At 41.7% G+C, this 18,261-nt stretch overlaps 1 protein-coding gene across 1 annotated transcript; it reads right to left on the minus strand.

Moving 5' to 3' along the window:
* Positions 1-456: 456 nt before the first annotated feature.
* wdfy1 (WD repeat and FYVE domain containing 1) lies at positions 457-17,516 on the minus strand. Its single transcript, XM_071546322.1, has 12 exons — positions 17,343-17,516; positions 15,119-15,186; positions 14,397-14,470; positions 14,149-14,203; positions 12,416-12,566; positions 12,176-12,288; positions 8,022-8,148; positions 6,753-6,858; positions 5,108-5,209; positions 4,594-4,724; positions 4,364-4,472; positions 457-3,710 (listed from the first exon to the last, which is right to left on the minus strand). The coding sequence occupies exons 1-12, from the start codon at positions 17,477-17,479 to the stop codon at positions 3,651-3,653; spliced, it is 1,233 nt and encodes a 410-aa protein (XP_071402423.1). The 5' UTR covers positions 17,480-17,516; the 3' UTR covers positions 457-3,650.
* Positions 17,517-18,261: the final 745 nt, after the last annotated feature.

Here is an 18,261-nt window from a genome sequence, read left to right on the forward strand (position 1 = left end):
GCTATGGGTTCAATCTGATGCTAAGGATTGACTCAGACTTGTTTGTGTTGTCTCGATAACTTGGAAACGTGCCATGTTGCTGTTTTGTATTTAACAGCTATGTGAATAACTCGTGTGTTTGTTATATTGTTGTGCACCTATTCCACAGGTTGAGCTCAGGCTGGAGATGAAGTGTTCTCCCAATCAGCCGAGTGCCTTAAATACACCACACAGCAGCATCACTTGACATATGCAATAAAATCCATGTATTTATGAACTAGTGACATCTGCCTAGCACCTTAGAAAAGCCTTTTTACTGACTAACTTAATATGGCTTGGATGTATTCTGTAAATGCATGCTTGAATAAAGAAAATTACTGATTTATTTGTCCTTTTCTCCTTATGAATGTGCAACTGTGTTACATTTGTTTTCAACTCTATTCTCCAGTTAAACGAACACAGTCAAAGTAACATGTCATAATATCTTTATTAAGCATCAATTCTTTCCTCTCTGTGTCCTGGTTGAGGGTACAGGGAGACTAAAGTCAGTACTGTATTGTCCACAAAAGTTTTCTTTAAAAATACAATTATTTGAGATATACATTAACAACATCATATTGGAACAGCGAGTGTCTTTTACAAGCAGTTAGAAGAGAAAAAGACAAACCAAACAACAGAAATCAATTTACAGTGTTCAGAGATATGGGCCCTAGTGTTGTGAAAAATGAAGCGATTGCAAAGTCTGGATGCGGCCTCTCGTCAACACGAGGGCCGTCGATGCTAGTGTTTGATGAACTGATGCTGACCAAATGAAAGAAAAGGACATTTTACAATTTACAACATGACTTCCTTCCTGTGACGGGCCGGTAATCTTAACATCTATTTCATTACCCATATCAAAACAGCAGATCCTGCCATCAGTCTTTAACCCATCAACTAATGGGTTAAGCTCCCATAGTCAGTCTTTGAGCAGAAAGCCTTTCATCACCAAAGGAAATCTGTTCTCAGTAAATGAAAGTAATGAGTGGAAGAGCTTTAAATTCTAGTCAACCAAAACAGGAAAGGAGGGACTTGAATCCTGATTGTACTGTAGCATCGTCATTAACCCTGGAAATCCCTGATGACCATGTGTGACAGGAGTTTTATAGGATTTTATATTCAGGGTTAGACCCATATATTGTTTGCCAATACTGGCCATTGACTAAAAAATGATCAGCCAGTCAATGTCATTCACTTCTGATATAATGATGATAGAAGTTCAGCTACTAAAAATAGTCTGCAAAACCTCCAGTGAATATTTTTCTTTGCACATTTTATTCATTTAATTGTTCAATAATACATTCTGTAAATTAATTCTTAATTTTAAGGCCTAAAGAGTTTCCTCTACCACTAAATAGGTTGGGTGCGTCACTCTGCCTTGAAGAGCTGCTAACCCATCTAATAGAATTCAATTAGTCTGGGTTTCAATGGAGAGTTTTAGTGTCCCATGATGGTCTAAATGCTGTTTCAGAGGCTTTTCCGCCTTCATTTTTGTGGGGAATTTCTTCAGTGTGAGAATGCTCAAATTTAAATTTGAATGAATATTAGTATTCTATTAGTAACTATCAGCAACTTCAATTCCAAAATATTGGTATCGACCTTCAAAAATCTATATCAGTCTAACCTTAATTATAATATCATGTGAACTCAATGTCTTGGGATAAGAACTTTATGTGGAACAATCATGGTACTGTGAGAAGCCCCGCTGTCACTCATATTAGCAACATCATCTGTGGGAAATTGATTCCCATCCATACTTGTGTGTAACATTATATGACCTGACAGCGCAAAGAATGCGGTTGAGATTTGCATGCATTTCATATGAAATGGGTGCTTGACATGTTCCAGTCTGTGATTTCAAGGGAACGAAACGACTACTCAATGGGCAGAAAGAAACGTAAACAACCATTTACAGTGACAGATAAAAACATCGCTACAAATATAAATATACACTACGTGATCAAAAAAATGGAATGTGACTACGATTTTGAAATCAGGAATTCTGACATTGTAATGCTCGTTCTTTTTTCCACTTACAATAAGGCAAGCGTTAGTCTAATGATAACTATGAGATATTAGCCATTACCTATATACAAGGACGCTACAAGAGTCAAATCCAGCCGTTGTGAAGCGTTCTCTCTCTCTCCGGGAAAAAAAAATAAAAATCAGAACTTACAAAAACGGTTTGTTTCATTGAAAGACAATGTTTTTCAAAACCACAAGTTGTGCAATTCAGTGCAGTGGCGAGAGCGTTGAGGAGTCCTTGGGACACAGATGTGAAGGAAAGTTAGGGGAGCTCACAATAGACTTGAATCAAAGCGATAAAAAAATACAAGATGCAGGATGGAAGGAACATCCCAAGCTTTACAGCGTGAATGAGCGTGCGTGAGAAAGGCTTCGTGAGTGTGTCCTTCTCTCTTTAAGGCTTTTTGAAGAAAAACAACACATCGCCTCCGATCTCCAATTCACCCACAATCCAGCTGGGAAACGACTTCGACACGCCAGCATTTTAGTGCTACAGAAACATTTTCTTCCGAGTACCTGTTCAGTACCTAAGTGCCTTTCTGGTAAGACCGAACCCAATTTTTTTTTTCTCTTTTATTATTACAGATGAAAATTAAATCTCGCAAGGCATCAGAGTCTTGGGTTTTCACCATCAGTGCTGCGTGTGGTATCCATCTACCCGACTAAGGATTCCTAAAGAGAGTACTAAATATCTAGGAGGTGGTGAGACTGGACTAGTTAGTTTTTTTGTTTCTATCGAGATGAAGAAAAAGTCGGTGGAGGCTCCGACCGTTACGCGTTGGTTACCGGCCAGCGCTGGCACGAAGAGCCCCGCCCAGTGATAACCTACCGATGTAAAACCTCCTGAGAGTGATTTAAGGCCAACTAGTGAAAGAGAGAAAGAGAAAATCAGAGACAGAGAAAGAAAAACAAGGAACAGAGAGACAAAACGGATCTCTTTGATCAGCGCGAGTCGTTTTAAGCGGACTGTAGACATAATGCTAGAGTATATACAGATGCTGTGGTTCTGTTTTTTGTAAATGTTACAATGATGGACTAGTATGCAGTTAGTGGGCCACAGTAAAGCGCTAGATGAGCGAGTGAGAAGCTTTTGCTTTTTTTGAATGGCAGGTCGGCGATCGTATTACAGTGCAAGGATAATTTTAAAAAAAAGAATGACCTTTGCAAATCTGAAATATTGAATGTAAACACTAATATCAATATCATTCCTCCCATAGGAGAAAACATTATGATGCATGCATGCGTACACACACACACACACACACACATACACATACACACACACATACACACACACAGATCATTGTGCTTACGATTCTCTTCTGCTTCGGATCAGAGCTAGAGTCAAAATCAGTCACGCGCACTTTCATGTAAGACTGACGGTTAGTGAATTGAAAGCAGGATTTGTTATGAGCTACCAAAGGAATTTGGAAAGCTAAGCTATCTACATCATACACACGCACACACACACACGCACACACACATTCACCAAAAAGTAAGCCTGGTTGCAGTTGAGAGTCCAGGCGTGATGGGCTGATATACAGAGGGGTTTCCATGACAGTGGAAGAGTGGGCGGAGGACAGGGACCCTGTAGTGGGCGGGGCCGATCAGCGCGGAGAGAAGCCTGTTGCTAAGCTACAGCCAACCACCTGCGTCATGTCCCAGATCTGTGGAGACAGACAGCCAATGACAGCGTTAGAACAGGCCCGGTGCACAGCTGCATTCCTGGATTCCGCATTATTGGAGAGAACATTAATGAGTCAGTTACAGAACACTTTGTTGCTATGTGACAATATTTTCACCACCTGACCTTCCAGGGTCTGTCTTCAAGTACCATCAAGCTAGATTGAAGACTTTTTAAAGGAATAGTTCACCCAAAAATGAATTTTCATTTTTGGATGAACTATTCCTTTAAGACCTTTAAATGAAATAGACCAATTTTGCAATTGAAATAAGGTCTGACTGGAAAAACAGTGGAAGAAACCACATGTCTCTTCAGTGTTGCAGACCAACTTTGTGATTTATGCTGATAAGACAGGTGTATTTTTACATAAAAAATCTTGCATAGTGCAGGTTTAAGACATAAAACACAACATTTTATAGTATTTGAAATTTCTTTTAAGGCCTTGAGGTTGGATAAAATGATTTAAGGCTTTTTCAGGACCACCTGCTGATACCCTGACTTCAAAACGGAAAACTGAATCTGTGATGAGAAGCAATGACAGCAGACTGGGGAAAAAAAACTACTGATACTTTAACTGTGTTTGACAGTGACTCATCACTTGAATGAATTATCAGGTATGAATGAGCTGGTGCTGACCTTGACGATGCGGTCGCTGCCACAGGTGACCATCAGGCCTCTGGACGGGTCCATGTCCATGTGGGCGATGTTGTGTTTCCCCTCGTGGAACGTGGCCAAGGGTGTCCGACTGCACCCCACACACACACACAAAATGACAGCATTTCTTCAGTGTTGCCCTCACCATTTACACTGACAACAAAAGGAGTGACCAATGAATTACAAACAATTTTGAGAATCCCTTTACTCACTCTTCTTCTTTGATGGTGTCAAAGCAGGCGTCACACACCCTCACCGGGAACTCGAAGCCCATGAGGGGGTAGGTGGAGCGTTTAGAACTACATTTCCCACACACAGCCTTGCCGCACTTCCTGCAGTGATGCTGCACATAGGAAACACACCCATGTATTAGCCTGACTGATGGGGTGAGGGATAATAAAGGTGCATTGTGTGCAAATTATTTCACAACCATAATAAAAGCTAATGGATATAAATCTGAGGAATGCATATTGCACACACGGTTTGTTTTATGGAATGACATTTTTTGACTGGGATTTTTTGTTGCTGCTGTTTGATCCTCTAGCCTATGTTAATCATGTATGTATGACAACTGTTATACAATGGTCAGTGCATAAATAGATCAAATGAATACATAAACACGATAAATGCAATAATTCCTGTAACTGTAATAATAATAATAGGCCAATGAATGACTACTCGGTACTTGTATTGGTTCAGAAAAACTGGTGTATTAGACCCTCCTACCTGTCTGAGCCCCAGGGTCTTAGTGTCCCACATCTGCTTGATGTTCCAGAAGAAAGGCTGCTCGCACTTCTGACACGAGTCGCTGTCTAACCACTGGGGAGCCTACGGTACGAAACACACAATTCAAGGCCTCTGATACAGGCAACAATGATGCAATGGAGATGAGAAAAGTCACTTTCCTCTATATTCAATCAGCAGTGATGTTCTACCACAGCTTGAAAATGGCCGATGCTAAAGGCAAGGTGAAATTAAAAGAACACCATAATATAGCCAAATTTCCAAGCCAAGCCCAGAAAGATGAATTGATGTTTTATAAAAATTAAAAAATATATATATAGATAACAAATAGAAGGAAATTTTTGTTTTACCCCCACAGGCCGCACTAAAACCATAACTGAGACCAAGACAGGGACAGATTTAGAACCAGAACCAAAAATACCCCAAAGCACCACTGCTACAGAGGAGAAATTGTAATTTGTCACATATTATAACCCACTGATATCCACACTGATGTTATCGTGTTAGCTAATCCTCAGCACCACTGAAGGCAGCAATGCCCTTCGCCATTATCTCAAAAGGTTTTCTTTTGTCTGCACCTGGCACTCTGCATATTACGAACGAGTGATTTCACTCTGTTTTCATCAGTGAAGGGCAGCAGTGATTCAGCTCCTCAGTGTCCATAGAAACACACCGGAGCGTAACCTAAACTGCAGAAATCTGCACACATTGCCTGATGCTTTGATCATGTAGATGTATTACACATGCCTTTTGGCAGACATTTTATCAAAAAGCAGTTGTACCATGAGCGTATACATTTTTTTAAGCATGGGTGACCCCAGTGGGAATCGAACCCCTAACCCTAACAATGTAAGTGCCATGCTGAACTACATGAACTCCAGGACCACTATTAGCAGTACTGATGATTATTCTTTCCAATAGATTTGGGAACTAATGTGTAGATCTGTGTGTCTGATTTGCATCAATGTACAAGGACAGTACCTTCAAAATGCTGCACTCTCTATGGTAGCAAATAAAGCACCTATGCTACTTTAAATATTACTAGTGCAGTGCCCGTTCAAAACATGTCTGTTCAGAACGGGCCGATCGCTTGGCCTCTGGTATTGCTGCTTGCAGCTTTCTCGAGAACCGCTCATCCAAACAACTTCACACTAGACACTGCACGTCCTTGGGTCCCCAGCAATACACCCGCCAAGTGTGAAGTAGATCGGACAAACGGTTCTCGAGATATGCGAAGGACACACATACAGACAGAGATTCCTTGCTTTATAGCATGATATACTATACTGAGTGAGTATGAAGGCAAACACATTAGGGGTCAAAAAAGAGACAAAAATCTGAAATAACATAACAGCTAAATATTTTAAAAAAAGCCTATTTCTAGTACATTTTCTATGACAATATATCAAAAACTAACTCTTCAGGTGAAATTAATATCACTACTTAATCATTCTAAAGGTAACTTTACTGACCCTGAATTTCTCCTCGCTTGCCCCCCTCCACAGTGAGGTCAGAGGTCAGAATCAGCTATAGATCAGAAGCTCTGGAGCAGGTAGGGATTCAGTGTCTTGTGTGTCTATATACATCTACAAAGTATTTGTTTATGATGTAGTGTAACGATACACACCTCTTCTCTGGTTGTGTCCATGTTCCACACTGTGATGCCTCCATCGGCTGAGCAGGACATCAGCTGCCTGGTCAGCTGGAGGTAGCGCACCGCCTGGACGCGCTCGCTGGGGGAGTCAATGAACATTAAACAGTCAATAATATCACTTCTTTCAAACACAGAGTTTGCAAAATGCTTTAACAACCAAGCAAACATGCTCAAAAAATGAATTAAAACTAGTAAAAACAAGAACACACACACACAGGTTACTACAATGTCCCCCTTACTGGCTTTCAAATGGTTTGTATAACTAATTATTCTCAATTTTAGAAACGTTATATGTGTTATACATATATGCATATATATAACATATATATATGTATTATCGTTTAGCACATATTTTCAAACAAATAATGGATCATCCCTTTATGGTTTGAATGACTTTGTAGGGTTTTTGAAAATGTATTTTGTATAGTGCTTTGGCAATATTGTCTCTCATAAACCGTCATGCCAATAAAGTCCTTGAATTAATCTATCACATAAAAGCAAGTCTATAAAAATACGTTTTAATAAGTGATTTAAAAGAGGACAGGAGGAGGGAAGGAGGAGAGGAGGAGGAAAACACAGAAAGCAGAGAGAGGAGAGACACCAGGAGAGACACAGAGGATTGAGCAGAGATGAGAGGAGTCGGTGAAAACAGGATTTAGGGCCCAGAGAATTGCAACTGTCACACAACTCATTTTTCGGAGTGTCTGTGTGCCAAAAACTCTGCAAATCCTGATATAATGAGAGTGCAACAGGATCTACAGCGGCTCGGTCTGACACGCATCAGTGTGCATGGCTTGGGCTGATGATTCTTGTAACAGGGGGAGCCCAGCAGGTGGTGAAATATGTATGAAGACAGAAGAGTAGAGATAAAAACAGAGAGTCAGTCCCTACGGACAGCTGTTACTGACACTACTGAGACCTGCTTTTGACAAGAGAGAGAGGGAGAGAACGATAGATGGATGGATAGAAAGACAGTGATCTGAAAACAGAGAGTATTTCCTGTGTTTTCTCTATGAGAAATCTGTGGTAGAGAAAGATCGAAGTGGCAGCTTTTTACGAGCTTGTTGTGATTACATTAACTACACATCTGATTTATTATTCCCATATGTAATATATTCTCATGCCTTTTCATAACAGCCACTCTTCTGCCCTTACTCGTTAAACCACCCAACCCGCCAGTACAAACACAGGGGAAGGACACAGCGCCGACGCACATACACAACACAACGCCACAGGACTTACTGGTGTCCCTGCAGCAGTAGCGTTCGTCCCTTGCGGCCCCCGATGTCCCACATGATGACGCTGTGGTCCGAGGCCCCCGAGAACAGCAGCCTCTGGACGGGGTCCCACCACAGGGACCCTATACTACCTGGAGGGGACAGAGGGAGGGGGAGGATCACAGACACAGAAGGGAAGGGGATAGTTAAACACTTGTTACATGTGTTATACCTGTTGCAAGAGGCTGTAGTGAGGGGCTGCTATGTTCCAACCCGCTGGCTCCACCCAGTGCCTGCTGGGAGAACTACAGGCAGCTCCAGACTGACAGCATAAACCTGGAGCTGGCTGTGCAGGTTATCTGGAGCTCAAACAAGACGATGATGCCCCCTTTCCATCCGACATTAAAGCATAACTCCGACCTTTTCTACCTGGATCCTATTTTCACATAATTTTCCACCATACACATTGATTCTGATCTCGTCAACTGCGTCAGTGTAGAACTACTTCCATCTTGCTTGGCAGGGTGTGCGGCTCTACCCACATATAACAACTACTTAAACACCAAACTTTATTGCATTGATCCAATAAGGAAACGCACATAAATCAAACGGGTGTCAGGCAGCACAGACAGTAACACACGTGTCAAAAATGGATTTTCAGGATGACTGCGGATGGGGAACAACTGAGAGGCGTTTACTGTCAATGTGAAAGGACATTAATATTGCAAGAGGAAGTGACATGCACAGCAATCTGCGTTTTGGAAAGGGAAAGAAAAATCTGATTTCAATGGGCAGCCTGGAGACGCATTTTAACGTTAGGTGAAAATCCAGCTTGATCATATCTAGACACAGTCCGGATACAAGATGCATGTTAATGCGAGGAGGGAAAGGGGCCAAAAAGTTGCTGCCCTGGGGTGGCAGGAGAAAGACACTGGATGGATACTGTCATGGATACTGGATTATGGAATTCTTGGCTTTTGGAGTTTGGCTGGAGCCAGGCATTCTTGTTCCTTTCTTGCCCAGTGTTTGCCCTGTTCTTGGCCCCTGGCCACTATTCAGTGGGGAACTCGGTTGTATTCAGTTGATGAACCACATTATACAAACCATCTGCCCATTCCTATCACAGTGTATAGTCCATTACACATGACTAACACTCACACTCTCCTCTATTCTGCATCCAAATAAGCGTGCAGCTATATTTTTACAGTACAGTGCAACATTCATTGGGTCATTATCATTCAAATGCTTTGACAGCACTATCACTGGTTTTCCAGACAAGCCACACCCAATAACCATTTTTTTCCAGTCATGTTGATTCAAACCAAAAGGCAAGTGACTGTGGGAGAGATGATAAAAAGTGGAGAGCTCTTGATGTCAGACCACAGTCATATGATCAATAATGGCCGGTAGTGGGGGTTTGGTGAGTCATTGGGCTGGCTGTAACTGTGGCTAAAAAAGAAAATGCCAATTGAGTGTGTTTCCAACAGCTGGCCTGAAGTGGAAAAATAATAACAATCTGAACATATGTCAGAAAACACATCTATGAGAAAAAAATGCAAACAATCTTTCACAAATTGATTGGTATTGAGGAAGTTGTTATTGTTCATTTGTGTCAGCTACTTTTGGCCATGATTCATGCTGTCTGAAGATGAAACACAAAGAAATGCACTTGGCAATATCTGACTGCACCAACTAAAGTCCATACGACTGTGATACTGCTCACTGAAGAACAAGCATGATGTGCGGAAGATGATTTTCTCATGTGCTGTAAACCGTGATGATGTTGAGTGTACAGGTACAGAGGAGTGAGGTATCTCCTTCCCGACTGTCTGACCTGCAGTAATAGTGCCATGGAAAAACGTCATTATGGTCGGATGAGTCATCCTTCACCCTGTTCTCAACAAGAGGATGAGTACATGTGTGATGCGTGCCAAAAGAAGCCTACAAGCCTACAGGCAAGTGCTTGTTTCCCACAGTGAAGAGTCCTAGTGGATCTGTTGTGTTATGGGGCATTTTTCCTGGCATGGTCTAGGCACACTGAACCCCTCAGAGGGTGAGGGAAATGCCAATGAATACAAAGTGAATACTGAGTGAGACTTTGGTGAATCCCATGGTGAAGCATTTCTATCCTGATGGGAAGATACATTTTTTCTGACAATGATCCCATCTAAAGGGCATGAGTGGTCAGTGAATGGTTTGATGAGCATAAAAACGATGCACGCCACATACCACAGCCGTCCCAGTTACTATATCTCACCCCAGTTGAGAACTTATGGGAATTTCTAGAGTGGCACATGAGACAGCATTTTCCATCAACTTCATCCAAACACCAAATGACAGAATTTCTTATGGAGCAAAGGTGTCACATCCCTCAAATAGAGCTGTAGACACTTAAAATATGTGTCAAGGCACATGAAGCTGTTTCCTCAGGTGAAGCTGCTTTTAGTAATTATGCTCCCAATTACTGGAATAAACTCCCAGAAGCACTGAGATGTGCTCCCACTGTCAGCTCTTTTAAAAGTCGGCTCAAAACATTCCTTTTCTCTGTGGCCTTCTGCTAGATGTAACAGGTGTTATCTTTATTTGTTTCTTTTATTTATGTTTTACCTATTTTATACAAAATTAATCATCAATTGGCGTCACGAACAGGATCCCAACAGTCTAGAGGAACTCTAGTGAGTAGTTTCTCCGCTCTGACGGGATCCTCAAACCTGTGAGAATTGAAGTTTGAAGGATTTCTTGAAGTTTATAATTGTAATTGTTTAGATGATCTGTGTATTGTTCTAAAGGAACATTTACAAGTCCTATAGGGGCTGTGAGGCCTGCCTATAGGGTGAGGTAAGACCACTGGAAAGACTCTAGGCTCCTTCGAAGAATCTTTCGAAGAATCCCTCAAGATCTCATCTAAATTGATTTCCTTTGAGAGGAAAAATTGAGGGAGTCACTCTCAGAGAAGTTATACTGGCTGACCAGAGGTGTCACCAGTGTGAGAGTGACTGCTCAATATCTTTCTTTCTTTCGTTTTTAATGTCATTTTATGTATTTTTTCTGTTTTATGTGAAGCACATTGTATATGCCTTGTGTATGAAATGTGCTATATAAATAAAGTTTGCCTTGCCTTTATTTTTGCAGTTACCTATAGATCTTCTTAGGGCTCAGACTATTCCACTTTATTCAAACTGTGACTGCCTTTTTTACATGGAATGCAATGGCGAGGGCCAGCAAGGTGGACAGAAAGCGGCTGGCTTTGTTTAAAAGCCAGTTAATCACAACAAAGGAGAGGTGCAGTTTCACTGTACGCAGGCAGGGAACAGTTTACAACAACAACTACAACAACAACAATCAGAATGAAAGCTGGGAAAGTACCAGTAGAAAGTAGTACCAGTAGATCATAAAGAGCCACTATCAAGCACATTGGCTGTGTTGTCGGAGTTTCTGCTAAGTCTTACTCTTGACAGTTTTACCCAGGTACAGTTTTGCTGTTGCTGGTACAGTGGGAGCTTCTGCAGCCAGCTGTTGTGGAAACAAAGTGTGTGTCATGCAACCTACTTTTTCAAATCATCAGCACAAAATGCGGTTCAGGCGGCGCCTTCTCTACAAAAAAGTGGAGCAGTGTGGGCGCACCCTAAGCAAAGCAACACATATGACTCGGGCTCTTTCTCATACTGAGGGAGACAGAAAGTAGACCTCATTGATAAGATCTTGTAACTTATCTATCAGTGTCTACACCGCAGTAATGACTGTGTGGTCATATTTAGTTACTGCTGCTTGTTCCGCTCAGGCCAACTGACCTGGTTATGTCATGTAGTCTCCAGTTGGCATTTCATTTTCTTACATAATGAAGTTATGAGGAGGAATCTGGGTCATCTATCATATACTCCAACCACGTCTGCCTATCTGGCCATATTATGTGTGTGTGTGTGTGTGTGTGTGTGTGTGTGTGTGTGTGTGTGTGTATGTGTGTGTGCGTGTGTGTGTGTGTGTGTGTGTGTGTGTGTGTGTGTGTGTGTGTGACTGTAACTGTCTGTAATTGTGTTGCTGCTCGCATGAGCCACCTGTGCTGTGAGACAGTAAAGTAGTTCTTTCTGTCTGGATGATACAGTAACTGTGAGAATAAGCTTTGTCATACTTCAGTGCAAGTAGGTGTCTATGCGAGTGTGTGTGTGCGTGTGTGTGTACCTTCGTGGCCCTTCAGTGTAGTGATGGTGGAGTAGGTCTGCCTCTCCAGCTTCAGCAGGGTGATCTGTCCTGAGTAGTCGCCTACGAAGGCGTGCTGCGTCTCGTGATCGTATCTGAGCGTGGAGTCAAGGCTTACAACAGTTTATAACAGTAGCTGTTAACCGCTTGGCAGAGAGATACTTCAGTACACTCACACACCCACACACACAAACACACACACAGTGAGTGAGTGACGGATACTGTAGGCAGGAGGCCCAGGAGGTGAAGTAGTGTCTCCCCAGCATGCTGCCACTCTGGGTGCACATCCAGCTCACACTCTTGTCATGGCCGGTGCTCACCACCCACTCGCTCTCCAGGGAAAACACCATGTCTGATACACGGTTCTGGTGGGCTGCAAAACACACACACACACACACACGTACACACATGTTAAATAGACACAAGTAATGTTGGATAAACATACAAACAGACACAGACAAGATCAAATCTGTTCCATAGGGCTTTTTATCCAGGCTGGCGTGGATGAGCTCAATCTAAAACTAATTTGCCCTTTCGATGTGCTGATCCCATCAGAGGCGCTGCTTAGTCTCACAGTAATCCAGGCTAAGTCAGGCCAAACCTTTCAAACATTTGGTACTCCAATCAGTATTAAAGGACCATCTTGGAAATCCCACTAAGGTGCACTTTTTTGTTTTGGATTACAAGACCCTCCTTTTTCTCCGTTTTTCCCCGACAGTGTGCAGGTTTCTCTCCTCTTTTGATACACTGTGGAACCTTCGCCAACAACTAGGGTTCGACTCATATGGGTTTTTGAGGGTCGATGCCAATACTGATATTTTTCGACTGAAGCTGCCAATAGTCTATATGTGTGCCGATATTCAACATCTTTAGATTCAATCATTTTTATGCTCACAAAATTCCCAAACGTTGGAGGTATTCAGTGTTTCCCCACAGAATTGTATTCTTGTCAGGGTGGAAAAGCCTCTGAGACCACGGATCCCACCAAAATTTCACATTAGAATCAGGGTTAAGGACTTCCCATAGACAACCAGTGTATTATTGATCAAGTCTACATCAAACATGTAATCAAACAAACTGCATCATATCCATCATATCAGTGGTTTGGTTTTTAATAAAAGGCCAATATTGGAAAGATATCAGCCTAACCCTACCGACAACTATATGGATTTGATTTTGAGGAGTGCAGACACCCTCCGCTTTTCGTTAAATGTAATTGTGAGACATGTTTTTCCTGAGTCATCTTTGGCTCTGCTGTTTGATTTTGGTATGAGTGGAGTGGTGGAAACCAGATGCAGCCTTCCAATGGTGACATGTGGCGTTTCCCCTCTAAAGCAACAGGCTTTGCAGTTTTGCCCAAAGCTAGATTTTCCACCAATGAGAGCGGAGGCTAAGTGGCCGCTGATACAGTCAGAGGGTTTGTGTTCTCTGTATAATCGGCTAATAATGCCAATATGGCAGGATATGTAATCAAGATGTCATTTGACTGCAATGATCGCGTCCTTCCCCCTTCATTAAACGGGTCTGCGTGTGTGTATGTGGTGAGAGAAACAGGGAGACAAAGCCAGAGGCTGTGTTTGTGTGTGTGTGTGTGTGTGTGTGTGTTTTCTAGGACAGCGGCTTTAGGGCCTGGGTGACATGATGAGCCCTGACTTCCTGTGGGAGTCCACAGAGACACACTGGGGTTTGCCCCGAGGCATGCTGGGAGAGAGCAGCAGATGATTTCTCATGGGACTAGGAGGGGCTTCGGCTCTGACAATACACACGCCCGAAGAGCAACACACACACACACACACACACACACTGTAACACTGATCCTACTCGCTCTAGAGATCTGCACAATCACAACTACAATGCCATGTAACCAATTAAAACCGGATTGTAGAATGAGTGTGTATTTACTGAAATGTGTTCCCTTTTTACTAAGACAAGAAAATCCTCCTCTTAGGTCTCACCTGGATATGTCTTGACATGGTTCATCTTGTTGAAATCTTCAGAGATGAGGAACTCCTAGAGGCCCAGAAAACAAGAGCAAAAGTTTCACATGACTACTTCATCCCTACTCTGCCAAATACTGAAAACAAGGCTGATTAAGACTAGAATTGCAGGTTTTTTGAATTAGGCTATTTAAACACCAGAGGAGTGAGCCTGGGGGGAGTGGGAAATGTGAGGTCACATTTGGCTACAACTTGGCTTCACTCACCACAACAGCTCCATTGTCCTGGCCTATGAAGATGCGTCTGCTGTCATGGTGGTACGACATGCAAGAGCACGGAGCTAAACGAGAGAGAGGAAGAGATACGCACCATGAGCAGGGAAACATACACGTTCCATGTTAGAAATGGCTACACATAAACACATGACCATCCACACACACAACCGACGCCAATCTTTCATAAGTATCAAGTATATTATTTAGTCCATCAGCCGATACGAGTACCGATCAAAGTTCTACTCAATTTACAGTCATTCATACTGCCTACTATTGATCTGTTATAAAGCAATTATAGCAACAAGTGCATCAGTTCTGTTTATTCACTGATCACATTATTCACTGGATTGCAATCTTCAATCAAATAAATAATGATAAATAGGCTCCATAACAATTTTTTCCCCTGGTCAGACAGCTTTACTTGTCGATCCCAGTATGAATATTTGGGAGCTGGATTGGCTGGATTGATCCTGATACTGCAGATACTATTGGTGCACCTCTAATTATTCCAATCAGCATTTTTACATGCACTGGAACTGATACTGCCACGAGGAACAAGAGCTACGACAAACTGATTTTGAGACTGCTCCCCCAATTGTACAAGAACATTCCACAGGAAACCCCACACAACCACAAACACAAATACACAACACGCGCGCACACACACACACACACCAATCATTTCCCCATCGAGACGATGCAATTCTACTTACAGGAGACTGTGTGATAGATGCTTGGCCAGTACTGGCCGCTGTCTCTCTTTAGCCATACCCGGATGGTTCTGAGGAAGAAGTGTCACAATGTCACATTCAAAGCTTCAAAACACTCTTTCATGTCTTTTGTGAGTGGTAGAAGCATTGTTATCAAGATTCAAAGGGTGAAAGATGACTCATCAGACCATATTACTTGTAATCATTGCTCAAGGCGCCAGGTTTTGTGCGCCCAACACCAGGTTTTGCATCTGTGTGTGTTGGCCTTGGGCCTGAGATACAAGTGGTTTCTGAATGCCCAGCCTTAAATACCAGCCTTCTGAAGCTCACAGTTTCTACAGAAACTGTCACAGAGGTGTTGATTCACTTCTGTGGCAATTTTTGAGGCTGTAAAATAGTGATGTTAATTAGCAACTCTTTGACTTGTATTTTTGTCTATTTAACCATTTGAAGTGATTGTAATTAAGTATGTTTTGACTTAAGCATTATGCTTTGCCACATTTTCAATTGTGTCATACAAATTACAAATTGAGTAGGCACTCCATAAGCATTGCATCAGAAACTGGACAACTTACAGTACCTGTGAGTGTGAGGGAGACAAGGCAAGGGAAAATGCGTGAATGCTACTAGATCCAAATCACCATGACCTTGATCCTTTTACATTTACAGCTTTAAAAGCACTGTTTGAGTATGTTGGTGAAGAAAAGACGGATGCTCTGTACAGAAACCACCACTTTATTTTGTTATCTATTTATTTTTAATTAAAATAACCTAGTTCAAACTCTCTGTTCGCACATCTTTTGTGCATTGCATGGGAAAGGTCATATGTAATAACATCCTGTTATTAAGAAACACTCAGTAAGTTTACTCTAATTACATTTTAAACAAGCAACTTTTTACTTTTTCTTAAGTAGTCAGTAAGTAGATAATATGTTATTTCTATGCTAGTACATTTTCAGCAAAGTAACAGCATAAGATAACATCAGAAGCGACTGCAGTCCAGCTCCGTCTTGCCCAGGAACTATAAAGTGAGAACACTGCACACCCCACAACTTCCCTATTCACAATCAATGTGGGTCAGACCTGTAATGGAAACTGGCCATTTCTTCACACTTTGCCCTTCTCTTTAAACCAGGATATTGCTTCTTGACACTTGAAACCAAGCATGACATAATATCAATTACAACCAACCAACAAATGACTAACATGAGTCAATATGACATACAGTAACACTTTCACAACTGGGCTTATACCAGACTGAGACTAAGTGATGATGTCCAGAATGAGGTTCATCATGTCTTAGTTGTACTGCTGCCCTCAAGTGCTGCTGGAAATACTGTAATAACGAGTTAAACGCACATGAATTCCCCAACATAGTGGCAGATGCAACTTGGTGGGAATTTTCTATGAGACACAAGTTGCCGAGATGTGACGTTTAGGGAACTGAGAGAATAGAAGCTGTGACTACAAATGCTGGTAAAAGTAGCGTAAATGTTATCATATGTTATTGTTAGTTATTCTATGTAATAAACAGTATTGTTGCGGAATATTGTTAGTTGTTGTATTGTTCAACTTGTATAAGTCACGCATTATACTACAACTGAATTAATGAAGACATCAATTACATGCCTGATGCATATTTTCTCCTCTTCAGCAGTAAAATAAAACAAATCACTAAAACAACGCTTTTAGTTACAGGGTCCGTTTTTGTGATTACTTTAAACCAAAAGCCGTTAAATGTGAGACAAATTTTCACGACTTACATTTTCCAAAGATTACGAGGAGCACTTGGAGGCATCATATCATTTAGTTTGAGAAGGTAATGTTTACTATGAACTGTAGCTGGCTCAAAAACAACAAATTCACACATCATCCCATATAACTATCTGTAAGGACATATTAGCTAAACCCAAATAATGCAAATCAAATATTAACGTCCCACTGGTTACTATCAAGGTTAGGCTAGTTGTTGGATCGGGGTATTTTATGGAACGGGCCCACTCTTGGCGAATGAAAATGTCTAGCCCTCCAATTCCCATCCCCGCACCCCTCTTACTTTACAGATATAGCTTTCCCCGAGAAAAACATCTCTTAAGAATACAGAAATTTTGCTTCTTCTTATTTGCCACCAGTGCACTGACTCAATGAATTGAGTATATTCTCCAGCAAATAGACTGAGCCCTGGCCACTGCTGTCACGCTAATATTAGCTAGCTTGGCAAACTTACCGGTCCTCGCTGACCGTAATCACTCCGTCTTCTTTCGGTATCAAAACGGCTGCATTCACAGCGTCGGAATGTCCCTCGATCTTGTTCAGAAGAACCGGTCTAGAGGTTTGGGGCCTCGAATGAATCTCCGCCGCCATGGTTTTAACTAGCAAGCAATGTTTTCTTTCAGCTGTTTTTCCTCCTCACTCGCCAGTGAAGGAGGATCAGCTGACAACTAGGAGCTTCTGTCAGGATTACCGTAATGACTGGAGGAATATGTTCCCTACACTTGCTTGACTAGATATTTCCTTGTTGGTGACGTCACATTTCAGCAACCCAGAGAAATCGAGGTCCATCGCCAAACCCCAAGTCGTACCACTTGAAAGCTGACGTGAACTGCATTTTCAACTAGGAAGTTCATATCTCCCATCTTCCCCATAGAATTTGAATGGAGCATGAAAGCGTCTGTCAGGATTACCGTACTGACATGAATACAGCGCATCTACATGTAACTGTAAGTAAAGGCCTCCTTCGAAAAACGGCGGTAAGACTCCATTAAGAAAAACCTAAAGACCCAGCTCTTTAGTGAACACCTTCTCACCTGATGGACTGTGTAATAAAAAAATAAAAAAAAAACCTCTTTATCTGCCTCTATGCACTGCCTCGTAGCACCTATGTCCTGTTGGACCAGAATTTCGCTTTATGGCACTTATTCTCGTTGTTCTCTCAAGACAAGATCCTTGCTTGTGTTGTATTAAAATCTCATATGTACGTCGCTTTGGATAAAAGCATCTGCCAAATGGGAAATTGTATTGTAGAACAAAAGAAATCTTTTTCTTTCTTTTTTTTTAAATCAATGATAACTTTTTTTATGTATGATAATTTTATTTTTATGTACAGCAATATTCTTCAACAGTAGCTAAATGAAATAGTTGGTAAG

This window comes from Centroberyx affinis, unplaced genomic scaffold, assembly GCF_046629955.1.
Source record: "Centroberyx affinis isolate AG114_WGS23_722 - 3 ecotype Tasmania unplaced genomic scaffold, CSIRO-AGI_Caff_v1 ptg005216l_1, whole genome shotgun sequence".
Classification (NCBI taxonomy): Eukaryota; Metazoa; Chordata; class Actinopteri; order Beryciformes; family Berycidae; genus Centroberyx; species Centroberyx affinis.

Excerpts from the sequence above, each read along its gene's own strand:
- wdfy1 (XM_071546322.1), bottom strand. The coding sequence starts at position 17,479 with ATGGCGGCGGAGATTCATTCGAGGCCCCAAACCTCTAGACCGGTTCTT. Across the intron at positions 12,289-12,415 it reads TCCTGGGCCTCCTGCCTACA|ATACGATCACGAGACGCAGC; the intron begins GTATCCGTCACT and ends CTCCACGCTCAG. Across the intron at positions 3,711-4,363 it reads GCAGCGACCGCATCGTCAAG|ATCTGGGACATGACGCAGGT; the intron begins GTCAGCACCAGC and ends CTGTCTCCACAG.